The following is a 27,630-nucleotide window of genomic DNA, read 5'->3' as shown; positions in this document are numbered from 1 at the left end:
CTTTAAATTGGTCTATGTTGTATGCGGGTATGGAAGCTTTCATTTGATTTTCCCCGCAATTGAAAATATTTTTTAATAAAAGTAATAGTAATATAATTGAAAGCTTATTGATATTATTTTACCTTTTCACAATCATTAACATTTCCAAGCCATATATGGTTTCTGGATTCCTCTGGTTTCTAGCTATCCACATCCTCGTAATTCTTGCTTTTATCTTGCCGCGAAATTTTGTGTCTTTTATTTCATCGAATGTTTTGTATCCTTTTACCGCCATCTTGATACGATTCTGAAAAAACCACAAACTGCACTGTTACAATAGAATACGGTGATATTATTAGATCTAACTTCATCATATTTATTAGATCTGTAAGCATGCAAGTTTTATCGAGTAACTTAATTTTGTGATATATAGGTTTGTTTTAGCTTTTGCAATGGGAGGTGGTCTATGTTTGTTTGAATGTTAACTACAATTAAATAAATATTAACCCCCGCTCCGAAATAATCCACCGAAAGGTAGAGGTCCATAACATAGTCTTTTCCAATGCGATAAAGTTACATAGTGTCTTTTTTTCTTTGATAAAGGGGTATTTCCATGGGTGGCATAGTAAGTGGTTAAAACCGAACACCGAACCGACCTTATCGGTTTATGTGTTACACGATCCGATCTGAACCGATACTCTAGTCTTAACCGATCCGAAACCGATCCGACTGTCTTCTCACCTAACTGATATCCGATCCTATCCGATTGTTTCACAGTATTAACTGATATTAACTGAAATCAACCCAAAAAATCTGTGTTGTCTCAATTGATTTTGTGTTTTAGAGTTTTTTATTTCATATTCGAGTTGGGGTTCAAGTTTGATGAAAATAATAAGATTTGAAGGTCTGGTTTGTTTGAATATGTCGTACTGTATATAGATTTGAAGGTCAGGTTTGTTTGAATATGTCGTGCTGGATATTTGGTAGAGACAGGGGTATAAAGGGAGTTACGTCCTTTTTTATTTGGGTTGTTACGGTGGTCAAAAAGTGAGTATTCATGCAACAAATTCGTTGGTATACGTGCTTTATTAGTTGGTTTTTGTATGTAACAAACATATAGCGGGTCGGGTCGGATTATTTCGGGTTTTATAAATATAAACCTACTATCAATCAATTGGTTTGGGCCTCAATTACAGACCAACAATACCCACAACAAAAACAAATCCCACATAAGAACAAAACAAAACAAAACTGACCTTTCGTGTATAACTCAACCACCAAAGTAAACTCATTACTTTGTTCGAACAAAAAACAACAAATCCTTCTTCATTCACACCATTAACTCTTTTCTAATGTTATTTTTTCCTTAACTCTTTTCTTTTCAAAAAGTTCTTATCACAATTAGATATCTAGTGAAGGTACGGTAGCCTTGAATAATGCAGATAGTAATCAAATATATGTACCTTTGTTTCTTGCAGATGAGATGAAGAGATGAAAATTGAGTACCTGTGTTTGAAGAGGATGAAAGCAATTGTTTTCTTGTCTAAACTCTACCGTATGTTATTCTCTCCTAACTGGTTGTATTTATAGTTATTCATATACTAATTCCAATCTGACTTGGATTTCTTTCTAAATATTGTTTTATTAGTAAGTTTCCTAATTGGATTCCACTTTTATTAAAATCCCGTGATGTAGCTTTTCAAAAAGTTCGCATTTTTTTTCAGGTATCTGTTCGATGTATAGTGATAGTGGGAGGACACCTTGTCTTACACTCCTATATCACTGTATACGTGTCAAAGTAAAGATGGTGAAAAGGGCGGTAAAATTAGGTAGATATATAATCTGGACTATAGATATTGGTTACCTGTCCATATATTGCCTATGTTTTCCAATATTGAAATTGTGTGATATTTCTCGTTATGTGTTAGTGAAGACAATGTTAACGATCATTTAAATGGCTTTCATGAATATATGTAGGAACATTGTGTCAACAGTGAACTTGGATTGCAAATTGGATCTTAAGTCGATTGCTCTCCAGGCTCGTAATGTGGAGTATAATCCCAAGGTATGTTGATTATAGACCATGGATTTCATTTCATTTAAGGAGCATTTAGAAGCTTGATCTTATTGTTATATAGCAATTAAAGAATCGATGTTCATGAACCCGATATGTTTTCCAAACTTTATTACTCTCAACTTACTTTGAAACGATAATTGGGTTTTCAAGTGTTCATAATTACATACCAAGTAGATGGCTAATCATAAGAGTTTGATCGTCCACGAGTTAATAATCCTTAAATTAGTTCTTGTTAGTATTTTTAGGGATTTTCAAGATTGAGTTTAATTAGTGTTTTAGAGTGTTTTAGCCTATTTATATCTGTGGGGTTATTTTAATTACGAATATAATGTTTCTATTTTGATTAGAATTATTTTTAGAATAGGTTTCTATTAAAAGCATAAGAATGAAAAAAATGTTATAAGGAGACGTGTTAAGAAGATAGAAAATGACTTGCAGTATCTTGGTACTGACTTGTCATTTACATCAGCTTACAAAGCGATAATAAGTACATACTGTGCTGACCATCAGGTTATTTTTTTTATTCTTTCTGAAGTCTGAACCCATTTCCTTACCTTTAATTTCTTGAGGTATTTTAGAAAAGCTTACGTAGCTGTGCCAGATTGTCTTCAATTATTGAAGTTATGCCTACTTCTGGAGAAACTGGGGTCGGGTTTGGTTAATGAGAATGCGGTCATTGTGACCTATTTAAATGGAAATCTTTTTCCTGGATTGGCAAGATTGAATATATACAAAAGAAAAATATATAAAATTAAAAAAAAAAAAATCATTGAATTTATATATGGAATAAAAAAAGTGCACCAAATAAGCATTATCTAACTAAACTTGAGGTAAATCATTTAGTACTTCTCTATACACAATGTTTTGTGTATATCCTTCAGGCTCGTTTTCTGCTCTAATTATTAGGAACTTTAGCCCTTGTCGCGATGTTGTTGTGCGTGATGCAAAGAACGCATAACCGCCATGAGTGAACACCGCCTTGGCAAGTAAACCCCAACATCATTGAAAGTCTGCCCTCGACTTTTGTTTATCGTCATCGCGATAGCAAACTTTAACAGGGAATTGTTTTCTCCTAAATTCGAATGGCAACTTGGTGTCACTTGGTTCCAATATTATTCGTGGGATTATTACCTTGTCGCCTATGTTGGTCCCCTCGCTTATAATATCGCTTTCTATGACCTTTTTTCCCAACCGTGTCACAATCAGCCTTGTTCCATTGCACAAACCTCGCACTTTGGTTTATGTTCCGCGAAAGTAGAATCGTAACACCTTTCTTTAGCTCGAGGTCGTGGCTTGGTAATCCCGAAATTGCAAGGTGTTTAAGAACTCAATAGGGTACGTAACATCCCGGCTTTCCTCGATTTACCGCTATTGGGCTTAGTGAGTCTGCACTCAAGTAGTGATGAACTTCTCCAGGGAGGATTGAAGACATTATATAAGAATTTATCTCATCAACGTCTTCATTTTTTGGAGCCAGAATACTCCTCTCTTTCAGATAGTGTATTTGATTTTCAAGAACATCGTCGTCATTTGTTGGAAAGATCCGATAGATTGTTGAAACTATCCGGTGGATTGAATCATCGGGAAGGTGGTATGAGGAGATCATCTAGAATTCTTACCCACGATGGTTTCGGCCGTCGTTTATCGATATTGCTGGTAGTTTGCCATCTCCAAGGTCTAACACCCACTTACTAAAATCTCTTGCACTTTCTGAATCGATTGCATCATTCATCACCCTCATATTCTTTGCTAGCTGAAAAACTTTACAGTTCCTCCAAAGGTGCGACCTGCTTATTGAAGCATCAACAATATTTTCCCTTCTTCCTTTTCGAACGACCGGCAATATTTGTCTGAAATCTCCTCCTAATAGGAAAGTTTTTCCTCCAAATTCAGTGCTTTCTGAGTTAGGCACGATTTCTTTCATGATGTCTTTCAAAGTGCGGTCAACTGCTTCAAAGTTGTGCCTATGATTCATAGGTGCCTCGTCCCATACAATGAGATCAGCTTTCCGGATTAGTCTTGCCGTGTCCGTATTAGGTGGGATGTCGCAAGTTGAGTTTTCAGCAATTGGAATTGGAATTTTGAATCTTGAGTGTGATGTTCTCCCACCTGGAAGGAGGAGCGAGGCTATTCCTGAAGAAGCAACTGCTAAAACAATCTTTCCTTCTGAGCGCAACTTAGATATGATTGTCTTGTAGAGATATGTCTTCCCAGTTCCTCTGCTTCCATAAACGAAGAATACACCGCCAGCTTTTGAGTCAACGGAACTTGTGACTGCTTGGAACACTTTATATTGTTCTTTGTTGAGGCGCTCGTGCATATTTAAGTAGTTCTCATGCAAGTCTTCCCGGTTGTAGTCCATTTCCTCGTCAACCATTCTATTCCCAGACGTGAGTTGTGTATCCATGTCTGGATAGATTTCTTTTAAACCGGCGATAGTTCTCAATGTTTTTTGTCTACGCATCAAGATTTTTTCAATCTCACATAAGGTGAAATTCTTGACCTGGCTTTCTGTGAGCGTGGCAGTTTCGTCATTTTTCAAATGCCTATACCTGAATAGAATGTCTTCTCCTAGGTTGTCCCGATGGTCTTCCCACGGTTTCAAAGGATCTGTCACTTCACATAGCAACAACAAAGTGTCACAAATAGTTCTCTTAGTGATCTAGCACTTTCGCCCGGTCCGCTTGCCTCTTTAAGTGCATCATGCCATTCGTTGTCATCTTCGAGTAGACCAAGTGCCATACATGCACTTTTATAGTCCAGGTCGCGACACCGTTGATCCTTCAATGTCTTCATAGCTTTGAGGTCTTTTAACAATGTTAAGAAGCATCCGCAGATAGTATCTTTCGCTGATGTAGGGTGTGCGTGTACACCTACGACCAATCTTTCTCTTCCCTCTCTTTCCTCTTCGAGTCCATGTCCTTTTGGTTTTCTCGCCATGTCCATTTTGTTGGGAAATCAACATATGTGAGCTCTCTTGCATCAGCATGCGGTGCATTTGTCTTCAACCATTCTGTGAACTATGTTTTTGAACTTTCGCTTCAATGATTTCTTCCGATCATCGTTGTCATTGTAATAGACCATCCGCTCATCTACTAATAATAATGTAAGATATATGAATAACAATGTGTTGAATTAACTATTAAATGACTACAATGATTTTCTGTTACCTTCAAGATGGAATGGCAGCCGCTCGACACACGGATCCTTGTAATCGTGTATCGAATTTCAAAATCCTCCAAGTTGCCTCCGGCGGATACATATCGACCATCCAAGTAATTTTTTATTTCACAACTTTTCAATGACCTTCTTTCCAGGTTAATTTATCTGTGGCGACATTTTCAACGATGAGAAATGTTGCTCGATCTTTTCCTTTATTGATGTATTTGAAGAGATACTTAATTGACCGTGTTCTGTTGCAATGTTCCACATTGATATGGGCTTGGTACTTGACAACCAAGTCTCTGTTGTGTGGAACTACCCATCTGTTGTCTAATTCTGCTTCCCCCACAATTAATTTTCTGCCATTGTTTCTCCTTCTATAGATTGTGTACTCGTTTTGGTCAATGACTGTTTCACTGCAATATTTTTTCGGATAGTGCCGTGAGCATTTATTTTTAATCATACACGGGCAAGACAGGTTATCTATTCCACACGGTCCGTGTATCATGAATTCTACAACCGCCTTGTATCCCACTTCATCACTCATTGGGTTAGGCAACTCTGCTGAGATGAGCTTGTCGATATCAAAAGGAGTTTTTGGCTTATTAGTTCTGTCTAGGAATAACAAAATATGAGCATGGGGTAGCCCTCTCTTCTGGAACTCTATCGTGTAGATAGCTGCAAATATGATATTTACATGTCAATTCTGTAATTGAATAATTGTAAATAAAATAACAACATAGAGATTCATTACCTGCCCAAGCTTTTCCGAAATGTTTTTTCCGCTGCAAGTCTGTCATTAGCTCATCCAGTTTAATCTTAAACACCCTTTGCTTCAATATCGGTTTGTCTTAAGGCGTAGTCCTTTATCTATCTTGTCTAGAGTCGATTTTCGCCATTTCGGATTGCAAGTGAAGGTGACAAAAGGTCCGGAGGGCTCGCCCATCTACGATAGCTATCGCGATCCCGGTAGTTTTGGACCATGTATCGGGTCCTCCTCAGAAAGACGACGGTAGGACTAATCGCTTACCGGTCGAAGCCGCATTTGTATCACCCGCAACTACAAAGTCAACCAATCCTTTGTACAGTGTCGATCTTATTTTGTCTTGATTTTGTCTCACCCAATTCAATCTGTTCTCTTCAGTAGCTGCATAACCATCAACCAAGTATTGTAGCATCAGTCTTCTTCCACAAACAATAGTATATCCTTCATTTGCCCTCTGTTGTATCCTATAAGCATAGTACTCTCTCATGCTCACGTGTTTCCTTTTCTTCACATTTGAACCCTTTCTATAAGGGATGCCCAACATGTATCCATCTTCTGCATACGGAAAAAGTAAAGGATATTGCATCGCCATGAAACTTGGAAACAATTCGTTTATTCTCTTAAGACCGTGGCCTATTACGTCTACAACAACATCCCGGGGTCCCGCAGATACTTCTCCATTCCTAGGAATAAGTCCAGCAATCTCTGATGTAGAAGGCAAGTTATACTGTCTTCCATCCGTCTGTCTTGTTCCAATAAGTTTAATACTAACATTGGCCAACTCGGACTCTTTAAACCTATCCCTTGCCATTCTGTAAACCTTTGTGAGGTTATTTTCATCATTAAGCATTTTCATTAGTCCTTCAACCACATTTGGATCTAATCTTTCATCATCCTCCTCATTTTCTTTATATGGTATTTTTTTATCAAGTGCCTTTATTCTATTTGAAACTTCATTTGCCGAGTCATACATGTACAACTGTGCAAATTTTGGTTGCTGCCCTTCAGATGGTAGAAGAGTTCCGATCCTGTGGTAATTTTGACCACTTATCTTGAACACATATGGACCCTTGCCATCGTTCACGGAGTGATCAACTACACCACCCATTGATGTGAATGCTAAAATGGAATTGTAAGCCCCGATGTTTTTGCAAAGTTCGAGGATCTCGAACCACCCTTAGAATCCGTAAGACGCCGTGCGTAGGAAATTAGGCGCTCTTTTCAAAAGTGGTAGTTGAACTTTACCTTTTGACAACATATTGAAAACTTTGGATTTGATGTTCTTCTCGCTTTGTCTACCCTTTCCTCGCACTGCACCATGGCTCCACAAAAGAACACACACATGTTGGACCTCCAAAATTCCATGACTTTTCTACTTGTCCTACATATAACATAATATCATTGTTAATATATGTTGAATAAAATATAACACAAAAATATAAGTAGTAGATCTTACTTGGATGGGAATCATCGACTTGATCAATAATTGATGATTCGTTGAACTCCGGCCCATTAATCGATTCACTATCGAATCTTCCCTACTCATCCGACCGGTAATCATTGTCCTCGATTAAGCCTTTCTCATGCGTTTAGATACATCTAATATAGGTTCTTTCTTGCGTTTGGAATCTCTAATAACTGTTCACAAAAGTTACGTAAAAGTTAATAAATTAATAGCATAATAAACAAATATAATACACTTATAATAGCGTTATAGACGATACGATTCTTTGTAGATGGTGTTTGCAGCTACTAAGTTTGTGTAGTACTGATTATAGAGGTTGCAAGTTCTGAACCGATCCAAAAGCTTTTTGTTGATTCAGATGGTTCTTTTGTTGATTGTAGTCTCTAATCTCATTCAAAATTGTCCTTCTTCCAAATCTATTTATCAGTAGCTTGTTCTTTTCTCGACAAGAGGGTATTGTTTTCGACAATGTTATTCTTTTTCTTTTTGTACTTGGTGAAACCATGATACCTGTCAATGCCATGAGAATTTTTTTTTGTCAATGTCATTGTGTATAAAGGGTAATGCAAATAGTGTTAAGAACATTTCTACATCTGAAACTGGTCCAGCTGTATCTTTGATATCTGATGGCGATGATAAGAATAACAGCTCAAATTATCAAGTATTGACTCTATGTTAGCGGTCTTCTATTTTATAGTGCGATCCAATGTGATTGTTCAGCCTAGGTGGATGAATGTTGAAAAGAGTAGCTGAAGTATTCCAAATTTTGCAAGGCATTTCATAGAAAAAGATGGTGAATCTGGATGTCCTGTGGATCAAGCCTTTCGGCTGGAAGTAATCATTGACTCTTGCTCAAATTCTGAAACAATAAGAGTAATCCAATGCCGCAATGCAAGATAGTTTTATATGGTTGTGGAAAGCAATAGGGGTTCCAGACAATATTGCTTTCACTATCTTCCGCTAAGTTACCCGTGAATTGGATAATTTGATATTTCATAAGAGTATCAAGTATAATGTATGAGTGAGTACTCCAAATGGAAATAGAAGGCTTGATGTCGTATCAAGATGCACAGGAGAAAATGAGACGAAAAGGCGCTAAGTGTCCAAAGTTCCTTTTTTTTTTTCTTCTCGGTATGCTTTTCCTCGATTGATTTTATTTGGTGGAAGTGTTTTCTTTAACATGCGGTGTTTTCTCCTTTATAACCGAAAGTGACCCGATATTATATTCCTTTGGTTTTCTCTTCTTAAGGTAAATGCAAGTGGCCAATTCTCGGTGTAGCCGAGATGATTGGGCAGAGTAGATTTCAATAAGAACATGCACTTTTGGCAACAGGACAAATGGAATGGGGTTTTCTCTTAAAGTGGCACTTTGTAAAGGATGTACCAAATCCACATGTTAAGCCATATAATACTTGAAAACAATGACAACAAACCTGTGACCAACAACAGAGATACACAGGAGGTTTGTGCAACTAATGTTACTGTCAATAGTGATAACTAATTCCTGTTTTGTATTTTTGCACATGATCATACAATAATCACAGACCAAATAATGTCCACCAAGCAATCCATACAAAAAGATCTTTGTTAAAGACTGGGGAGTCCTGAACACAAAATCCAAGAATTCTTTGCTTGGAGATGATCTAATTTAAAGAGCATTTACTATGTTTTCATTGTGAGTTTTTCCCTAAGAACTCGACTTATTTTCCATTGTGAGTATTTACTATATCTAAACGATGAACAAAAAATACTTGTTATTGTAGGCTTTCAACTTTGTTCTTAGACTTGTTTGGGTGCAAACAGTCATGCATTTTAATATGGGGACAAATTTGAGTATCGAAAGTGCTTGACTTTTTCATGGCTTCATTGGAAATAATTCGACGCGGGCATTGGAATTTTTACAGGTGAATTTTTTTAAAGTTCATTTCTTTCTTTTGAGTATTAGCCAGAGTGCCATTCTTGTGACAATAATCCAATGTCATCAAACATGGTGGAGAATGAGCACTTAAACAATGTTGGTAAGTATAGGGCGGTGAAGACAGTTCCATTGCCATTCAAAGGAGATGGACATCGACGACTAAGTAGTTGTTGAATAATGTATACATAATTGCAACATGGAGAAGAAAGCAATATTAGGCTAATGCTTGGCGGCGAGAGTGTAAATTGTTCTCTAGCAATGCATGAGCCCTCACTCATCGTCGATGGTCTGCAATAACGAACTGCAAGGTTCGGAACGCATTAAAAAATGGAGGATCCCTGAATCTGAATATTAGATTTTGATTGATTAAATGAGCCACCAATTGTAACTTGATTTTGGCAAAGAAATCTAGCCTAGCAAACTGATGATCAAATTTATAATCTCCTCTGTACCTCCGTCACGTCGGTTTAGCTCAATGTATCCTATTTCCCATCCCAACTCCACGTAAAGCTAATATCGGTTTGTCATATTATGTTGCTCTAATTGGAGTTGATATATTAATAAGATGAATATTTTGTCAAACCACATCTCAGTAATTGGTGTTGATTTCTAATATAAGTCCAAGGTGTTTGAGGATGTTAGTGTGCTATAGTCCAATGTGACAAAAGCTCCCCGTAAAAGTTGCGGTGATACAAAAACTCAAAAGAAACACAGCCCCGGAGTCACTTTATTTGACCGTCATGATCGATTGCAGTAAAAATCAGGTACTTATTTCTAGAATGGAAGTAGAAACATCTTAAAATTAGCCAATTAGGTTAAAAATTGGTTTTTGTGATTTGCAAACTTGCAGCCAAATATTTCTAAAATGGAGTTGGGGAAACATGACTTCACATCAAAAATCGCTCTAAAAAATGCTATTTAAACATTGGTTTCGAGGGCCCATATTATGCCCAAACCTTTAGTGTGAATATAATTGGGCCGAGCCCAATTTTCCAATATTTTTGGGTACCCATATTTTTTTCCCAAGTCAGCTATGAATTTTGAATTACGGATTTAGAACAAAAACACATGCGGATGTCAACAATGTAAATTTAAGTTTACCTGTGGAAATTTAAATTTATTCAAAACAACTATGTAAATATACAATAATATGCATATTATATATCTCTCTTTCTATATATGCGCCTGCTGAACAAACCAAATCGAACTACAATGATACATCTGTTCAACAGAAAAGTAACAAAGTAAAGCGCCGATAGATTTTATTTTCTGAATTTTAAGCAATTATTGATCAAGATCTACTGCTACGTGGAACAGAGTCGATCTTTAGTTATTATTAGGAACACTTATTATTATTAAGTGGCAATATAAGTTAAAGTTTTTGTTAAAGAGTGGTACCAATGTACAACTGGCCCACGAAATCACATTATTTTGTTAATCTAAATAAGCACTTGATTCGACTTTTGATCATATTTTGTTTATCTGTATTTGTAAATTTACGTAGTTTCTAAGTTTAGTTGTATGTGCAACTAACCCGATCGTGTTTTTCTAAGGTAATAAGAGAACGCAGATACTCGAATACGATCACAACAAACTTACAATAGAGAAAAAAAGAAGATTATTTACCTGATCACAACAAACTTACAACAGAGAAGAAAAGAAGATTATTTACATGGAACTCAATTAAAGATTACGTAGTAAAGAATACGATCACAACAAACTTACAACAGAGAAGAAAAGAAGATTATTTACCTGTGAAGAGGATACTCCACACCACACAACTCGATTAAAGATCACGTAGTAAAGAATACGATCACGGCACCGATGGAACTCAATTAAAGATTACGTAGTAAAGAGGTATTTATGCTATTATTTGAGTTTTGGTTTTAAAAAGAAAGGAGATTCCCGTTTGAAGTTGGATTCTAAAAGGGAAAGAGTTTCCTATTTTAAGTTAACTATTAAGTTGATGAGGTGGAATTTTGTGGGAGCTTGAAAAATACCCCTTGTGGGAGCTTTAATATTAAGATATAGATTTGGATTTGCCTTTATTTAGTATAATATAATAAAATACTTTATATATCAAAATCATAATAATCGGTTATGGTTTCGGTTCGGGTACCCATGAATTTTTTACTATTCTGTTATAACGGTTTCGGTTTTTATTGGTTCGGTACTTGAATCAGAAAATTGGGTATAGGTACACATACGCAAATTTCTTAAGTTTAGAGGAAATAGCAAATTTATTTTTTTGTTTTTCCTCCATAAAAATTGAAATTTGATATCTGTCTAAAATTTTAGACTGACTTTTACAATTTTGACCTTTTTTATTAGTCCCAACTAAAGAAGCCAACTATTACCAAAAAAAAAAAAGCTACGAACTAAATCAGTTACCAAAAGAGTAGTGGGTTAATCAAAATAACTAAAATTCATTCGAAATCTACAAAATTCCAATTAAAAGTAAGATGAATTTTTTGAGAGATCAAAACAATGTGGAAAACATCAACTTCAAAAACGGGAAAAATGTATGTCGATTACAACTAATTTCAATACAGCTTTAACAATTAAAATGTATCTCTGATAATTTTGAATAACATGTTTAAACTTTGTTTGATGTAATTCAAATTGTGAATTTGTGATAGGACAAATGGTTCTTTTTTATAAGACAATTGTATTATTTGATTGCAATACACACGCACCCTTGCCTGATGAGTGGCCTCGATTGACACACATACCTACAACCTGGGCACATTAGATTGTAGTATTACTTATTTGTGGAAGAAATTGGCAGTTACAAATGAAATGGTAAAAAGGAGAAATAAGAAATTTTAAAAATAGTTAATACACCTAAAAAGTAACGTGTTGCTAAAATTAGAGTAGAATGAAAAGATAATATTGGTATTTCTCTGGACAAAAAGCACATTAAAGAAAGTGTCTAGAGCCCAATTTTTAGGTACTTGAATACTCACTTTTAATGGGTCTAACATATTTTGGGTTTCGGATAATTAGGTATCTAGTTTTGAGAGTTGTATAGGCTACTGCAAGACAAACCCATTATCATTGGGCCTTAAACCCCTGTATATGATCACAAATCAAAAGAAAACAGGAGGCAGAAAAAAAGAAAAAGAAGCTTACCCATGGCGGTGCAGAAGAACACTCTTTACGTAGGTAAGACCATACTGATAAATATATATACATACACGTGATTGGACGGACAGTGATGATACATTATTATTGTTATTTTCATTGAAGGTGGTTTAGCTGAGGAAGTAAACGAGACAATACTACATTCAGCATTCATACCATTTGGTGATATTAAGGATGTGAAAACACCATTAGATCAAGCCACACAGAAACACCGCTCTTTCGGTTTCGTTACTTTTCTTGAAAAAGAAGATGCTTCTGCTGCTATGGATAATATGGATAATGCCGAGCTTTATGGTAGAGTTTTAACTGTTAATTATGCTTTGCCTGAAAAGATTAAAGGTGGTGAACAAGGATGGGCTGCTCAACCTAGTAAGTTTTTCAATTTTTCTTTTTATGTTTATAAACCCTAACCCTAGTTTTTTCTTATATGAGCACCCATACATTTTAGTACTTATCTTTGGTTTTCTTTCAAGATCATGTAGATTACTTTAAGAAGTATTTTTAAGCTGGTAAGTGTTGGTCTTAGGCCTTTTCAGAGTTTGTCAAGTTCGGGTGTTCATCTTATGCTTCTCAGCTAAAAAAATATGTTTAATGAAACTGAGGCAGAAAGTTGTTGACTTCTCAAGTAGAGTGAGAGTACCTGGCTGGAAAATAATGCTCTTATTTTGGGGGAAGTGTCCATTTTGAATGAGGAAGTGACTTTGCTTATGAATAATAAAACTTGATATCGGGACAAATAAAAAGTTTTTGATTACTTTTGTCCCCATTTAATTTGGTCTAAAGCCATGTTCTCTAATAATTTAGTGTTTTATCATTTATCTTTCTTTGTACATTATTTCATGTTCTTATGTGTTTTTTTTTCATCTCTAAAAAGCCATATATCGGTATAATCATATAATTGAAAGTTATATCAACACTTGGAGTGTCAGCAAGAAGCTAAACGCTCCAAGACCAGATAGCCCGAACCCACTACACCCAATTAGCCCTGAGCCAAATGTGGTAAAAAAGAGAGAACGGAAAAAAGAAACAGGAAACAGAAAATACAGAAAAGGGAAATTACAAAAATGAGAGCAAAGGCCAAAACCACCTCCAGGCTCTGACCAGATCTAAAGCCCCCACCTCCACCCTAGATACCCACTGTCCATGTGCTACCCTTCCTCCCCAGACCTTTCTTCTCGTCATCATCAAGCATAGTCCACCCTCTCTTCCTCCTTGTCCCTAGAATGTTCAAGGATGAGCTGAGCCTTCTTCATCCTCATCAATATTGTGGTAATCTTGACTGCCTTCAGCAGTGATTAAAAAACACATTAAAGCCTCAACGCTGATAGTATTTTTTTTTTAATAGAATGAGGTGTTTTGATGCTCACAACTCACCTAATAGTGAGTTTTAAATTGTTAAAGAAGTTATGAGTGGTTTCGTAGTCAAAAAATGGAAAAAAAAAAAGTAAAAAATATATACTAACATGTGTTGCTTAAGCCAAAGGGCTTGTGTTGTCTGGTGGTAGGAGCACATGTCGCAACTCATGACTAGCCAGGTTTCAAATCCAAGCAATGACAAGTTTTTCTTTCATTGACAAAAAAAGAAAAGAAAAAAAAAACGAGGCTTAAGGCGCTAAACCCTTAAAAGGCTCAAGGCGCGCCTTCAAACTTAAACCTTGGCCTTCAGTAATAAAACCTGCTGCCCCCAACCGCAATCTCCTTGTTTTCTAGTCCGTCACCGTCATCTTCATAAGCTTTCCTTTGCTGTTATCCACTCACACTTCCTGGTCTCATGATCTTACTATTGTTATCCACATTGACATTTCATGCAGAATTAGTATTTAACAGTTTGTTAGGATTCTTAGTTTCTTTACTTTTGTATTTTTTGGATCACTGGGCGAGTGGGTGATGGTTAGGCTGATGACTGTTATCATTCTTTAGTTTTTAATTTGTACATGATCCGGGAGGTGTTGGTAAGTAACACACACATTTCTTGTTATTGGCACAATATTTATAAAAGATCTGTAGAGCATTACAGCAAAATAACTAAAGAAATAAATAAAGACGTGTATTTCTTGCGCTTTTAAATTTTTCTGTACTTTTGGCTATGTTGTGGTGCTAGTTGTTGTATGTGTGCTCTCTTTTCCGTTCATTGGGAGCTAAGTTTTAGTTTGTTTTTTCTCCAATTATTTGAGAAACTACTCTAGTTCAGTGACATTTATGTTATTATTATTATTATTATTTTGTGTTCTTATACAGAATAACTATGAAGATACTCATTCATATTGCTGGGCTTGTCTTGCTTTTGTAGTTTGGGCGGATGCTGATACATGGTTTGAGCGGCAGCAGCAAGAAGAGGAAATGCAACGTATGCAGGCAGAAAATCGTGCTGCAATGCAAGCAGCCGAGGATTTGCACAGGAAGAAGCAGGCCGAGGAGCGAGATGGGGAAAAAGAAGATGACACCAACAAGAATGATCCCATGGCAATGGCAGAAGCAGAAGTTCTGAATCAAAAGAATAGCACTTAGAAACCATAGAGAGCTTAGAGCTATATATAGGGGTATGGTACTGTTACTCAAATGTATGCTTCCAATTTGTACTTTGTTACAACTAGAAATGTAATGCATTTTCATAGTCATTGGTAATTTGTGAAATTGAAACAACGTTCTTTTGGTAAATGAATTCGAAGCAATTTACCTAGATTTCTGAGACATTTGTCACCTGCTTTGTTAAAATATTTGCATGTAGAAGCTGACATTTTCAACAGCCTAGGCACTCTAGAAAAGAGGATGCTGAATTCTCAACAATTCTGGCTTGTTCAACAAGACACTCCCCATTTTGTGGTTTCGAAGTCCTCACAGCTACAGCTACAGCTACATGCCTGTGTGTCAATTAACGGTATCTCCTTTGGAAGTTTGAGTTCCTGTTACTATTGTTGTCAATATTGAATTTTGTTGAAGCTGTTTTCTATAATCTTTATATATTTATGTTGACCAAGGAGATACCGTTCGCATGTTTTACAAATTGTTTATATGAGAACTGGTTGAACTTTGGATAACTTGGATGAGAAGGTTATTGGTAGACACCCCTCTATGTTTCCTGTATATCAGTATATGCTTTTCAAGTATTCCCTGTATAACTCAATAGCAAGAAATGGATAACAAGAATTGACTCAAGGAGACCTGTATGGGGATTTAGGTTTCAAATGCTGCCTGAATCGGCACATCCACTTCATAAAACACTGGAAGTGAGTATAACAAAAATAAAGTTATGAAGAATTATATCATTCAACTTTGTTTTTTCTTTGGTATTAATAAACCTGTTTCAGCTTCTTTCAGTTATGCAGATGATCTTTTCAATTATTTTGTTTCATGGCGGATTTTGTTATTACTGTAGAGAATTGTTATGATTTTTCTTTGCATATCAGAAAACATGAGTAAGTGGACATGCATATAGATTAAAAGTGGAATGTACTTTATCTCCAACTGTATCTGAGGTAAGTTCAAGATAAAAATTCTTTATCGTAAGAGTTAATTATTGTCAACAAGCAGTTTAGTACTTTCTGACGATAACAAAACGTTGAAATGTTCCCAAGTGATCTATCAACCTAGACAATATATATGTTCTCTCCTCCAGCTTTAAGTGTTGTAAGCCACAAGCAAGTTCCGTCTAGAACTTCTGTTGGTCAGAGGATGATTGTGTGTTGGTAGCATGTGTCATAATTTACTTGAGCTACTGCAACTGTTTCTTGGATTAACAGCATAAACGTATTATCATTCTGCGGAAGTATAATTTATTATTAGTACTTTCTCAAAATTGCTTATGATTAAGACAACTGTCATGAAAATGTGGTGTGAGACCTACCATCTTTTTGTTAAGTCTGGCATTGGATTTCCTCCCCAAGAGATGTAATGGAAAGAGTAGTGGTCAAGTGGAGGTTTCGAAAATTCGAAGCAAGTTTCTTACTTGCTTTGTCTCTATAATATTTATTATTTTTTCCAATGACTGAATTGCTCTGCAACTTTCAGGACTTCTTATTTTTGCCTGCACTCCAATACTTAATGATAGGAACATAGCAAAAAATTGATGCCAGAATCTCTTTCTTTAGCCTTTCTAAAGTTCTAACCTGGAGTCCTTCAACTTTCACTCTTCCTTTTTTCCCCTTCACCTTTGTCACATTTTTAGTTAAAGCGCTTCTGTATGCTTCACTTAACATGGTCAGAAAGAAAAAGATAAAGGATGGGGGCAAAGGGCTTCCTGAAACATGTGATGTCTGATGACTGAGCCACATGATCAATATTGTGTACATTCCTTGATTGTGTAAACTGGCATTTAGAACTAAAGAACTAAAGACATTCAAGCTCCGTCCACTGGAGTTCCTTTCGGTTTCGTTTGTTAGTATCCAAAGATGAGAATATTAGTTGGAAAGCCCTTGACTGGGCGGTCCCTGATATGCAGTCTAAAAATCCATTCTTTAAGAATAGTAAGCAGAGTCATCTTTTCTCTGATTCAGTATCAGTAGTATGTTCATCAGTCCCTGAACATGTGCTGTTTACCAATATACTGCATATTTGCTTGACATTGAATTCTATCTATGTCAGTTCAACATTACATGCATTTGTATTTGCTAGTTCTTTTAGAGCTTTTTATACATTCTGATCCTAATACATGCATTGAAACTAATTGATATGATATTTCTAGTTCCTACAAAATTGTATCCTTTCTGAACCAAGCACATTGTTACACAATCGTAACGTGTTTTGTTTTGACCTTGTTACTGTATGCGTGTAATGAAAACATTGTCCAATCTTATGACTCACTATAAGCATTCCTAATAATTTTAAGTGTGGTGTTCTTCCATGTCGAGCCTGTGCTCCATAAGGTTTCTAGATTTTCTCCTACATTTTTGTTAGGTTCGAGCTTGGTAGCACGATCTGGCAAGTTGAAAAGGCATCTCTTAAAAGCGTAACAAGGTAATCTCTATTTAACCTCTTTTAACATTTAGTATTATGTCTTTAAGATTATTCAAGAAAGCCAGGCCTACTTTGCAGTTAGTATTGTGCATTTCTGTGTCTTGAAAGTATAGACATTGTCCTCGAACAGGCATAAATGTAGCAAGGACTGTAGTGTGGTGCTGTCCTGCATCCAGTAAATAGGTGCAGCTCCATTTCCATTAGTTCAGAATGATACCAACTTTTGACTCCTTTATTCTGGACCTACCAAATACTTCACCTGTATGAAACCCACCAGTATGTTTTACAACCAAAAGGAAAGAGTTAAAGATGAAACTCAAAGTTCCTGTCTTTTCTCATGGCCACCTTAAAGTAAAAATTCCTTAAGAAAGTTGGTAAAGATCAAGATTCTGCTTCCCAATACCTTTCATTGGGAAGGAAAAGTGTCTTTGGCTTTTGGGATTTTCTTAGGATTCTTCACTTTGAAGAGCACTTACAAGGAGAATAAAAGGAACTGGGGTGTGATCATAAGAGATTATTTAAGATAAGGAAGTGTGGGAACTCTGACATTTGAGATCTTGTAATGAAATTGAAAAAAAGTAGCCGTTGGGTCCTATTCTGTTTGAGACACTGTAGTGTCATTGGTCTCATACTCTCATGTGCCTTCGTTTAGGTTAACTAAACATAATATTAGCAGAGTCTTATTATCTGTTATTATATATTTTAATGATCACTATTATCGTTGATTACCAAGTACCAACTAGAACTTAGCATTTTATATATGTAGGCCTTTCAGTGAGAAATGATGAGGATAATGGTGCCTTCCCAGTGTCCACTGTGGACAAAAATTGAATTCGCATCAAAGCCTACCTACTTCAGAAATGAAAACTAAGGTATTCATCTCGTCCGTGTCTGTGTAAAGAATTGTCATAAACGAAGTGGCTTGATTATATGTAATAATAGACCATATTAATTAGCATATCTACAGGATTGCCTTATCTTATATGCTCTGTATTGGCTAATGAAATAGTTTTATTTGAAGCTCATTCGTAATGGCAAGTAAAAGGTGTCGACTACATTCCATCTATCGATACGTACTAGTAGGCATGTACTCACATAGACAATGAAATTGGGTTATTTGGACAGTGTTTTTGTATGTTATTACAAGTTGAGTATAACAATCCGTTGTTGGTAATAACCTGTCCAACCAAGTGCATGGCATCATAGTCTATAGTGCCGAAAGTGGTGGGGTTTACTAATGAAAAGTCCAAACTCTAATCACTGATTTACTCGATGAGCACAGAATAAGTCGCCTTGTAGGTCGAGGTGTACAATACTATATATATGATTGAATGAGTCCAATACTGTGTATCGTGGGTCCAAAGTGTAAGAAGTTTAAGGCAGCTTTACAAAGAGATTCCACTCATTCCAGCATTTAGGATTAGGGACCCCTTTGGATCAATGCATAATTTTCTACTAGTAAGAAACTAGCAGTAAACATGCAAGAGCACTTCTACCAAGTCCATCTGGAATCTAAAACTTTTCATCGACATGAGCCTTTAGGCCTAAGAGTCTAAGACAATATTTTGGTGCGACGCCTGGATGATTTCCATTCAAGTGATCTGCGACTGCAATGTCGCGACGTTGTTCCAACAACTCAATATGTCTCATATCAAGCTGACACATGAATTGAAGGATTGTTGGTCGCATCATACTATCGATATTGTATTGTATAAGTTACCAAAAAAAAAAAGATATTGTATTGTATATGTGAGCCATACGATATATGTGAATGGATATGGTATATGACTTTGTTGTTCTAACATGTTGGAAAATTGCCTCTGATATAAAGAATTGAGAAAACATCCATGGGTTTGTCACGAGAGGCACGCCGTACTGTCTCATTAGTTATAGTCGGTGAACAAACTTTGTTTGGTTATTGAAGGACTGCTTGGCTCCTTCCCTTCTTCCACAACAATCTAACATTTTCCTAGACCCTTTACTGAAGAAAACAAACTGATGGTTACAAAAGCCCCACTGTCATTCACGTGACTTTTAGTAAAAGAGAACACAAGCATGGTCTCTGTAGAAGATGACATACAGATTATGAATTGTTTCTTTTTCTTTTAGCTATTTGGATGTATTGATTGAAATGATATTTGTTACTTTTTCCTTGTTAATAACTTATATACTCCTAGGAAGGAAAAAGGAATGTAATGAAAAATATGTATTTTCTGCTAATGCTCTTAGATTACAAACAAGCCTTAAAAGGTCCCCCTAAGACCCTTGTATATAGTTGGCCCCAATACAGGCCATTAAAGGGGGAATGCCTATCCCCCTCAACAAATGAAAAAATATAAACACACCACTCAAAAAGTCCAGAATAGCTTCCTAAGGCCATATATAGTTAGGCCATTAGATAGGCTTATTCCTATTCCAATGGAAATGCTCCTGGACACATTCCACTCCACAAGCCTGTCTATGTGGAGCCAATCTTATTTCTCTTTCTTTCTCCAATAAAAAAGGGAGATATTTGAAGCAATGATGGTGCTTGGATGAGAAACTTGACTTATCTCACACATGAACAGCTCAGACTTCAATTTCCTCCATTGTTTTTCCAACCTCATATGACCTACCATCGCCTTCCTTCATTTGATAATCAATGCTGCTCTGAATTCAATCTCCACTTCTCTCACACTCCACTTATAAAAGAGCATCTGTCTGATCTTTCTCCAACAGTAGACATATTTATATATGTAACAGATTCCCCTCCATTGGGAATCAGCATAGCTATATATAATTAATGGGTACTGCTCAGTGCCCACCAAAACATGGACTCCAAACTCCCACACATTTATTTAGTTGCAACACTCTTTAAACTGCAAACACCCCGTTCTCTTGTGCTTCTTCAGAGTTTGCCATTGTCACTGTTATTGTTTAATCTTCTCCTTTTGTTAGAAAAGGATGAAGACGAGGAAGATGAGTCACTAGAATCATATTCAGCATAAGTCATTACTCTGAGCTGTGGTAGGACCTTGGGTGGCTTTCTTTGCGTTTGGCCAACCACCACTTCTTGCATTAACTGGTAGCAGGTCATAATTCTATCCTGCAAAAATTCATATTTTTTCTAGTTGGCTTGGTCGCTTGTTTTTAGACACACCCCCAACTTGAAGAATTAATTAAGTAATCATCAATTATGTTCTTACTTTGATCAAACCTGGACACCATGTTACAGCATTACCAGGGGTGATAAAAGAGAGATTTGGGAATTCATTTGCTGCATGAAGTAAGGATGCAACAGCAATTGACGACGGCGAGTAGTCTAGGAAACTGATCTCTGCATGATAATAGTAAAAGCATAAAATGTATATGCAAATATGGGCATGCATTAAGGCCTATAATATGTGTATTACCTTTGATGGTTTTTACGATGATTTCTGTGGCTCTGGAAACAAGGAAACCAATACGAGTTCCAGTTGAATCAACCTTGTAGGCAAAGAAATCCATGAAGGTGAAGGGCGTAATGGATCTTAGTCTCCAGTCTAAAGTACCAAGTACAAGAAGCTCCATTCTGCAAATAGTCCGTGGCTCGAAAATGAATTTTGTACCCTCTACCTTTAAATCAAGGCACCATTTTTTCAGTCTATCAAGATCAAGAAGTTTTGTATCTTTTTGAATGTATCATTCAATGACAAATTAAGGTGAAGAATGTACCTGGAGATCAAGAAGAGAAGGTACAAGGGTTTCCTCCATCTTAACAGCCAATGATAAGCATGCAACTGATAAAAGTTGTAATGGCCATGATCCGTTTGCTTGCTGAAATAAGTAGATGAAAAGTTTTCCTGATCGACTTAAACGCGCTAAAATAAGACCGATACAAAAATTATACACTATCCTCATTTTGATAATACGCAAATTGATGGACAGTAGTCACAGACTCACAGTACGATAGTACAGTTTAATATATTAGACATGCGCAACGACCATAATTTACTTAATTATATATTGTTACAGGAAGGGGTATATGAACCTTTTCAACTGTGGTCCACAAAATTAATGTAATGCATGTGTATCATCAGTGTTTGAATGCGACATACATTTTTCCTCATTTGTCTAATTATATTACACATAAAGTTAATTTCTTGTGTCACTATCTAGCACAACTCACTTGTGCACTTGAAATATTAATTCTTGTCATATATGTTGTCGTGCATGCTAACCACTGTTAGCACACTATGCCACTCTCTCTATATGTATTTTTGTATAAATGGTTTGTATGTCGCCAAAAGTAAAACAAGTATGTATTCTACTTTGTTACTCACTCTAATGCACAAAAGTTATTCTATGCTACCATCAACGTTACCTATCCAACATTTCTCCTGACCATGTACGTATTCCACGGCGTGATTATATAAAAAGTCAATAACTTATTAATGCAATTAGATTCACTTGATTATTATTAGCATTGTATGTAGTAGCGGCAGTCGTCGGAAGCTTACTGGCAAACCCCGAAAAGCCAGAAACCGATCCATGTAGTTCACAGCAAGATACGCCGTTAGTGGCTGAAAGCAGAAGAAAGCTTGTACCTGTACCGTAAGATTGCTCAACAATATGGTTATTGTAAAAACTAGCTAGTAAACTATCTAGAATGTGACTTAAATCGACACAATAATAGACCAGATTAGCTCATCAGAATCTGGTTCACAGTTCAATTCACAGTTCACAGTTCACACTTAACATATATAGATAACAAACTGGCGCGTGCGATCAAAACAATAGATTCTACCAAGAAAAGTTAGTTTATGTGAGCTAATACTGGCCTGGTGCTGAAATAAGCTAACAAGCGCATATGGATTCCGCAAACTGATCTGATATCAGTTACAACCAGTAGTAACTTCATGCGCACGTTAAGTTGTAGTTTAACAGGAGTTGGCTGACATAGATACCTTGAGAATCCATGAAACAGAATCTTTTCGTGCTGAAACATCGAGGGATTGTGATTGAAATCTTGCCATATAATCAAACTCCAGAGGTTCATGAGTTCCTTCTCCTTCAACGAATTCAGCTATTGATTCTTCAATGCCATCTGGAAATTCAAAATCTTGGAAATCTTCAAAAGACTCTTCGGACAAGGTTCTGGCATCTTCGCTGCAAATGAGATCAGAAAAACAATCTGAACATGACAGAGACATGATCGGCGATGAGTCCTCATTCCCTCGCCATCTTTGTTCTTGCAAGAAAATGTGGTTTGAGGTAAAGAATGGTGGCCAAAGTGTGTCAGAAATGCAGCTGGAAAATATTGTTTTGTGAGTGTAAGACACTTAGAGCTTGCAGCTTTGACTTGGTATGAAACTATTGTATCCAGTTAAAGCTATGGTGGATATATATAAGGTGGATATTTTTGTAATTTTAAATTTTTAATTACTTCCAGAAATATTAAATGTATGTATAACAAATTATCATAATTTTCACTTAGGAAATAATCAACTATGCCCAAGCCAATCAAGGCATCAAGGGTTATAAAATCAATATATATATTCAAGAAATTGGGCCTAACACCCAATTTTGGAGAAAATGAAGTCTAGAGGACACGGTTTTTGGTGAGTAACTCACAAGGACAAATTCTAGCAATTAGTAACTCACGAACCCACGATTTCAAATTTTGTAACCCTCAAGGACAAAATAAGTTGGCCCGGCCATTTTACTTTTTTTAAATGCCAGTTATACCCTTTCGTGAAAATAACCCTCAAGGACAAATGACCCGGATTTAAAATAAATATTTTCCAATGTTACCCTTTCGTCATTTTACTTATGAACAATGAGTGTTCATACCTTCTCACGCACATATGAACAATGATTGTTCATATCCAAATAGGTGAATGTACCTTTTATACAATATATTGATGTATGAACATCAATGTTTATATCTAAAGGACTATGAACATTGAATGTTCATAAATGAACATCAATGCTCATACCAAGCGACTATGAACATTCAATGTTCATACCCAATCAATGTTCATACCCAAAGACTATGAACATTGAATGTTCATACCCAAAGGACCAAGGACTATGAACATCGAATGTTCATACCTAAAAGACTATGAACATTGAATATTCATACCTAATCAATATTCATACCCAAGGACTGTGAACATTGAATGTTCATACTCAAAGGACTATGAACATTGAATGTTCATATCCAAGGACTATGAACATAGAATGTTCATACCCAATCAATATTCATACCTAAGGACTGTGAACATTGAATGTTCATACCCAAAGAACTATGAGCATTGAATGTTCACTATGAACATTGAATGTTCATACCCAATCAATGTTCATACCCAAAGACTATGAACATTCAATGTTGATGTATGAACATTCAATGTTCATACTAAATACACCAGGTCGTTTCGTTTGGGCTGGGCTGTTAATTATTTCGCGTCAGGGGTATACTTGACATTTCATCTACCCGATCCATTTTTTATTTCGCGTCAAGGGTATACTTGAACTTTCATCTACCCGGTCCTTGAGAGTTACAAAAATAAAAAGGTGTCCTTGAGAGTTACTTTTTTGGCATTTTTGTCCTTGAGAGTCACTCCCTGATAGGGGTGGGAATTTGGCCCTAACGACCCTAACCCTAACCCGACCGACCGACCACAAGCCTAAGCCCTATAAAGCCTTCTCACAACTAAAGCCCTCACAGAGTTTTTAGGGTCGGGCCGGCCGGCCGACTAATGCCTTCTAGTAGGCAAGGGGGCTAAGATTCTAAAACATAGGCGGACCCTAACCAAGCCCTAACCGCCCCTCGCTTCATACTTTCACTATAAATACACATACCATAATTGTCCAACTCTTTGTTAAATATTTTCAATTAAAATAACATTGTCCTTTGTAATTTATCACTTACACCCAAGGGTACTTCCAATAACTTGTTTTATATAACAAAAACTTGTCAAACTTAGCGACCATGAAGAACAATGAAAGCACTAGCCTAATAAAAATAAGACTTTATTCCTTTGATCATCAAGTCAAAGTCCATAACTTATTATTCTCAATTTCTTTTCTCACTTATTTCTTATAAATTATATTTTTATTCACATCCAAGCCAAGTCTAAAACTAAAGGTTTCCTTCCACACCATTAAAGCAAAATACAGAGCAGACATTTAAAATTTTTGGACTTATACAGGATTATTACTAGATTGGTTGGACTTTGAGTTTGTAGATTATTATACATTTTTGTAATATAAATGAGTTTTAAAACTGATGTAGTAAAAAAAAAGAAAATATATAGGCCCGGCCCTAAAGCCCGACCCTAAAGCCCTTAAAGAGGGCTGTGGTCGTGGTCGAGGCTTGAGATTTAGACTTGTGACCCGCCCTATGCCGACTTTTTAGGGGCGACCCAGCCCTAATATCTGAAGGGCTTTAAATGTTTAGGGCCGGGCTAGCCCGACCCGGCCCATTGCCCATCCCTACTCCCTGATATATATTATGTGCACTTGTGCACCTCTTGCCTCATGGAGTCATGGTCATAGCCTCATAAGGGAGGTTGCGACTTCCAAACTCGATCACCGTGTCGTCTTTCACTTGTGGAGTTATTTATTAAGTTCTTTGCTGGCAGTGAGAATCAAGGAATTATATTTCGTTTTCGATCATTGTTTCAGTGATCACATAAAACGAAAATATATAAATTTTCGAGAAATTTTCACAAAAAGTAAGAGAAAAATTGCGAATAAATTAGCAAAAATAATAAATATAGGTAACAACTATATTTTCAAATTTAATTGTCTATATACCAAAAATGATTAATAATCCTCTCAAATAGACATATATATCTCACTAATCAAATGTCCCCCATCTCACTAATCAAAATGGAAGGAGAAGAGAAAACTTTCCTAGGTGAAATTAGATAGTCTCTTAAATCTTTGGATGACTCAATTAAAAGTTTGAGAAAAATTAGGTCATCAAAGACCATGAATACTGAGTAGTGGAGAATGCTCCCAGTGAAACACGCCAGCCCCCTTTTTACTCTAATGTGGACACGTCACCCTCCACAGAAAAAAAAAGAAGGCAAATCCACGCACTTTTCAATTGTTCGTAAAAAAACACCAAAAAAAAGAAAGTCAAAAAAAAAAAAAAACCTCTCTCTTCCTCTTATCTCCATTCTTAAAGCTCTCCAAAGTAGTAACTCATGAAACCTTGATTTCAAATTAAAGTATTTGGTGAATAAGAGGAAAGAAAAAAGAAAACATATCCTCTCCAGCAAAACTTCCGAGTTCTCTTCCATTCTTCCTCATTCTCCTCCATTCTTCCTCATTAATATCTCTTAATTTAAGACCCGAAATAAAACTAACTTCCTTTAAAATTATTATTCCTTCTAATTTTTATTTTTATTTTCTCTGCCCCCAAAATGATTTCCCTCACAAAACCCATAACAATTCCAACACATTCAAAACCGAAATCCTTAATTCATTATTACTCACGTCCAAGGAGAATTAATATTGTTAGAGCATAAGCTGTTGATTATCCAGGTGGAATGGGTGTTCATACAGGAAGGGATCCGAATGTGAAGAAGCCGGCGTGGTTATGGCAGAGAGCACCTCAAGGGGAGATGTTTTTAGAGGTTAAGGAGTCTTTGTCTAAGTTAGAACTTAATACTGTTGGTAAAGAAGCTCAGTGTCCCAACATTGGAGAGGTTCTTCTTCTTTACTTTCTTTTATTTTTGTTGATTTATTATTGTTTAATATCCATTTGCTTTATTTGTTATCGTTTTTTGAAAGTTTAAACAATTTTTTTTCCTCACGAGTCATGACCTTTTGCAATGTGAACTAATCAGGGATCTGGGACATTGATACGCACTTTTAGTTGTCACCGTGTTATATATGTATTTGAGAAGGAGGAGCAACACTAGAATCAGGTATGACTTTTTCTTTGTAATTAACATTTTTGGAACTACCCGTCTTTAATCAAATCCTTATGATCAAGCAAGAACTCCCTTGCTGAGTACCCGCCCCTCTTTAGAGTAAAATCTGGAAAAAAAAAACATGTTTCATGTTCACTATATTTAGTATATGTTTGGACTTGGTATCCTTATTATTAGTTAGAACTTACAAGATTGAGTTTTCTGTTTTTAACAATAAACCAAATATTCAAAGGGTTTGCAATTTCCAATCAGGGCTTTGGAAGAGAAGGGAGCTCGCTTGGGTTCGCTTGGGATTGGTGGAATGTGTGTGAACCATGACCTTTTGCAGCCATATCATGTTCTTCATGAGAAGCCTGGTAAGCATGAAAAGATAGATTGAGGTGATGGCATGAAATGTAATTGGTGTTGGTGAGCATGGTTCTGCACAACTATTATACATTTCAAACACACTTAAGCTTTTTGTGTCTTCTTTCAGGTGACTTTGCTAAGGAGAGAAAAAAAAAATTGCCGAAAAAAAAATACTCATGGGAAATCAGGAGAGAGAAAGGGAAGATTACGACCAAAATTACTTCTCTCTTACTAACGAAAAGTCAGGATACAAAAATGGATACTTCTCTAAAGAAGAAAACACTTTACGAGTAAGTACTTCCATGACCAATTCTCTCCTCATTATCTTAACATAAACTCAAAAACTTTCATAGCTTCTCTTTCTTCAACCTCAACTTCAGTTCGAGGGGTGTTCTCGAGTTTTGTTAGATTATTCTTTTACGGTGGGATTGTTAAGCCACTATAATCTATTGGACAATTTCTTGGTTCGTTGAAAAAATTGAGTGGTGGGTCTATAAATTTGACTACTGCTTCCACGTTGGATGATGGGATTGGATCATCATTCACTCACACAGGTGTTGAAGAATTTTAACGAGATTCGTAGTCTTCGAATTGAGCTGCCCAGTGGGGAATTGGGGATAGGGGATGCTGTTTTATTGAAATGGCAAGCGGATTTTGGTTCATCGCTATGCAAAGGTATTTACTTCAAATAAACATGTCAAAAGGTGATTATATTTTTTTCACTACTATCTTCTTCGAGTAGTTGTTCGTCATATTTAATTCGTTCTTCTATTTTCCAGCTTAGATTTTGGGAACGGTTCATTTAATGAAGCAGACTTGAAGATGATTATGGCAAATGAGAAGCTACTTGGGATTGCACTAGAAAGGTGAATATATTTTTTCAACATCTATCTTCTTCGAGTAGTTGTTTGT

General features: G+C 36.2%; 3 protein-coding genes and 1 long non-coding RNA gene across 8 annotated transcripts; 2 read left to right on the top strand and 2 right to left on the bottom strand.

The window, feature by feature from the left end:
* The first annotated feature begins 1,283 nt into the window (after positions 1-1,283).
* LOC147498028 (uncharacterized) lies at positions 1,284-2,084 on the top strand. The gene is made up of 3 exons (XR_015194191.1): positions 1,284-1,534; positions 1,704-1,808; positions 1,957-2,084. It is a non-coding gene; the product is annotated as an uncharacterized LOC147498028 (long non-coding RNA).
* A 1,587-nt stretch (positions 2,085-3,671) lies between these two features.
* Positions 3,672-7,092, bottom strand: LOC147498027 (uncharacterized). The gene is made up of 2 exons (XM_086563105.1): positions 6,249-7,092; positions 3,672-4,672 (listed from the first exon to the last, which is right to left on the bottom strand). Exons 1-2 carry the CDS (start codon positions 7,090-7,092, stop codon positions 3,672-3,674), a joined length of 1,845 nt encoding a protein of 614 aa, XP_086419231.1.
* Positions 7,093-12,356: 5,264 nt separating this feature from the next.
* ATE1 (ATPase E1) lies at positions 12,357-15,574 on the top strand. Of its 5 annotated transcripts, none has more exons than XM_086560222.1 (4): positions 12,374-12,532; positions 12,617-12,880; positions 14,802-15,051; positions 15,264-15,574. In XM_086560222.1, the coding sequence occupies exons 1-3, from the start codon at positions 12,502-12,504 to the stop codon at positions 15,017-15,019; spliced, it is 513 nt and encodes a 170-aa protein (XP_086416348.1). In that variant the 5' UTR covers positions 12,374-12,501; the 3' UTR covers positions 15,020-15,051; positions 15,264-15,574. The 5 variants fall into 5 exon arrangements, with proteins under 5 accessions (XP_086416343.1, XP_086416348.1, XP_086416344.1 ...); XM_086560218.1 differs by having other exon boundaries at positions 15,259-15,574; XM_086560221.1 differs by having other exon boundaries at positions 15,243-15,574.
* Positions 15,575-19,655: 4,081 nt separating this feature from the next.
* CYCD1;1 (CYCLIN D1;1) lies at positions 19,656-22,797 on the bottom strand. The gene is made up of 6 exons (XM_086560216.1): positions 22,390-22,797; positions 21,943-22,029; positions 21,158-21,259; positions 20,857-21,058; positions 20,650-20,780; positions 19,656-20,549 (listed from the first exon to the last, which is right to left on the bottom strand). The coding sequence occupies exons 1-6, from the start codon at positions 22,633-22,635 to the stop codon at positions 20,352-20,354; spliced, it is 966 nt and encodes a 321-aa protein (XP_086416342.1). The 5' UTR covers positions 22,636-22,797; the 3' UTR covers positions 19,656-20,351.
* Positions 22,798-27,630: the final 4,833 nt, after the last annotated feature.

Source organism: Coptis chinensis, chromosome 5 (assembly GCF_015680905.1).
Source record: "Coptis chinensis isolate HL-2020 chromosome 5, ASM1568090v1, whole genome shotgun sequence".
NCBI lineage: Eukaryota > Viridiplantae > Streptophyta > Magnoliopsida > Ranunculales > Ranunculaceae > Coptis > Coptis chinensis.
This window is presented reverse-complemented; position numbering and strand designations above follow the sequence as displayed.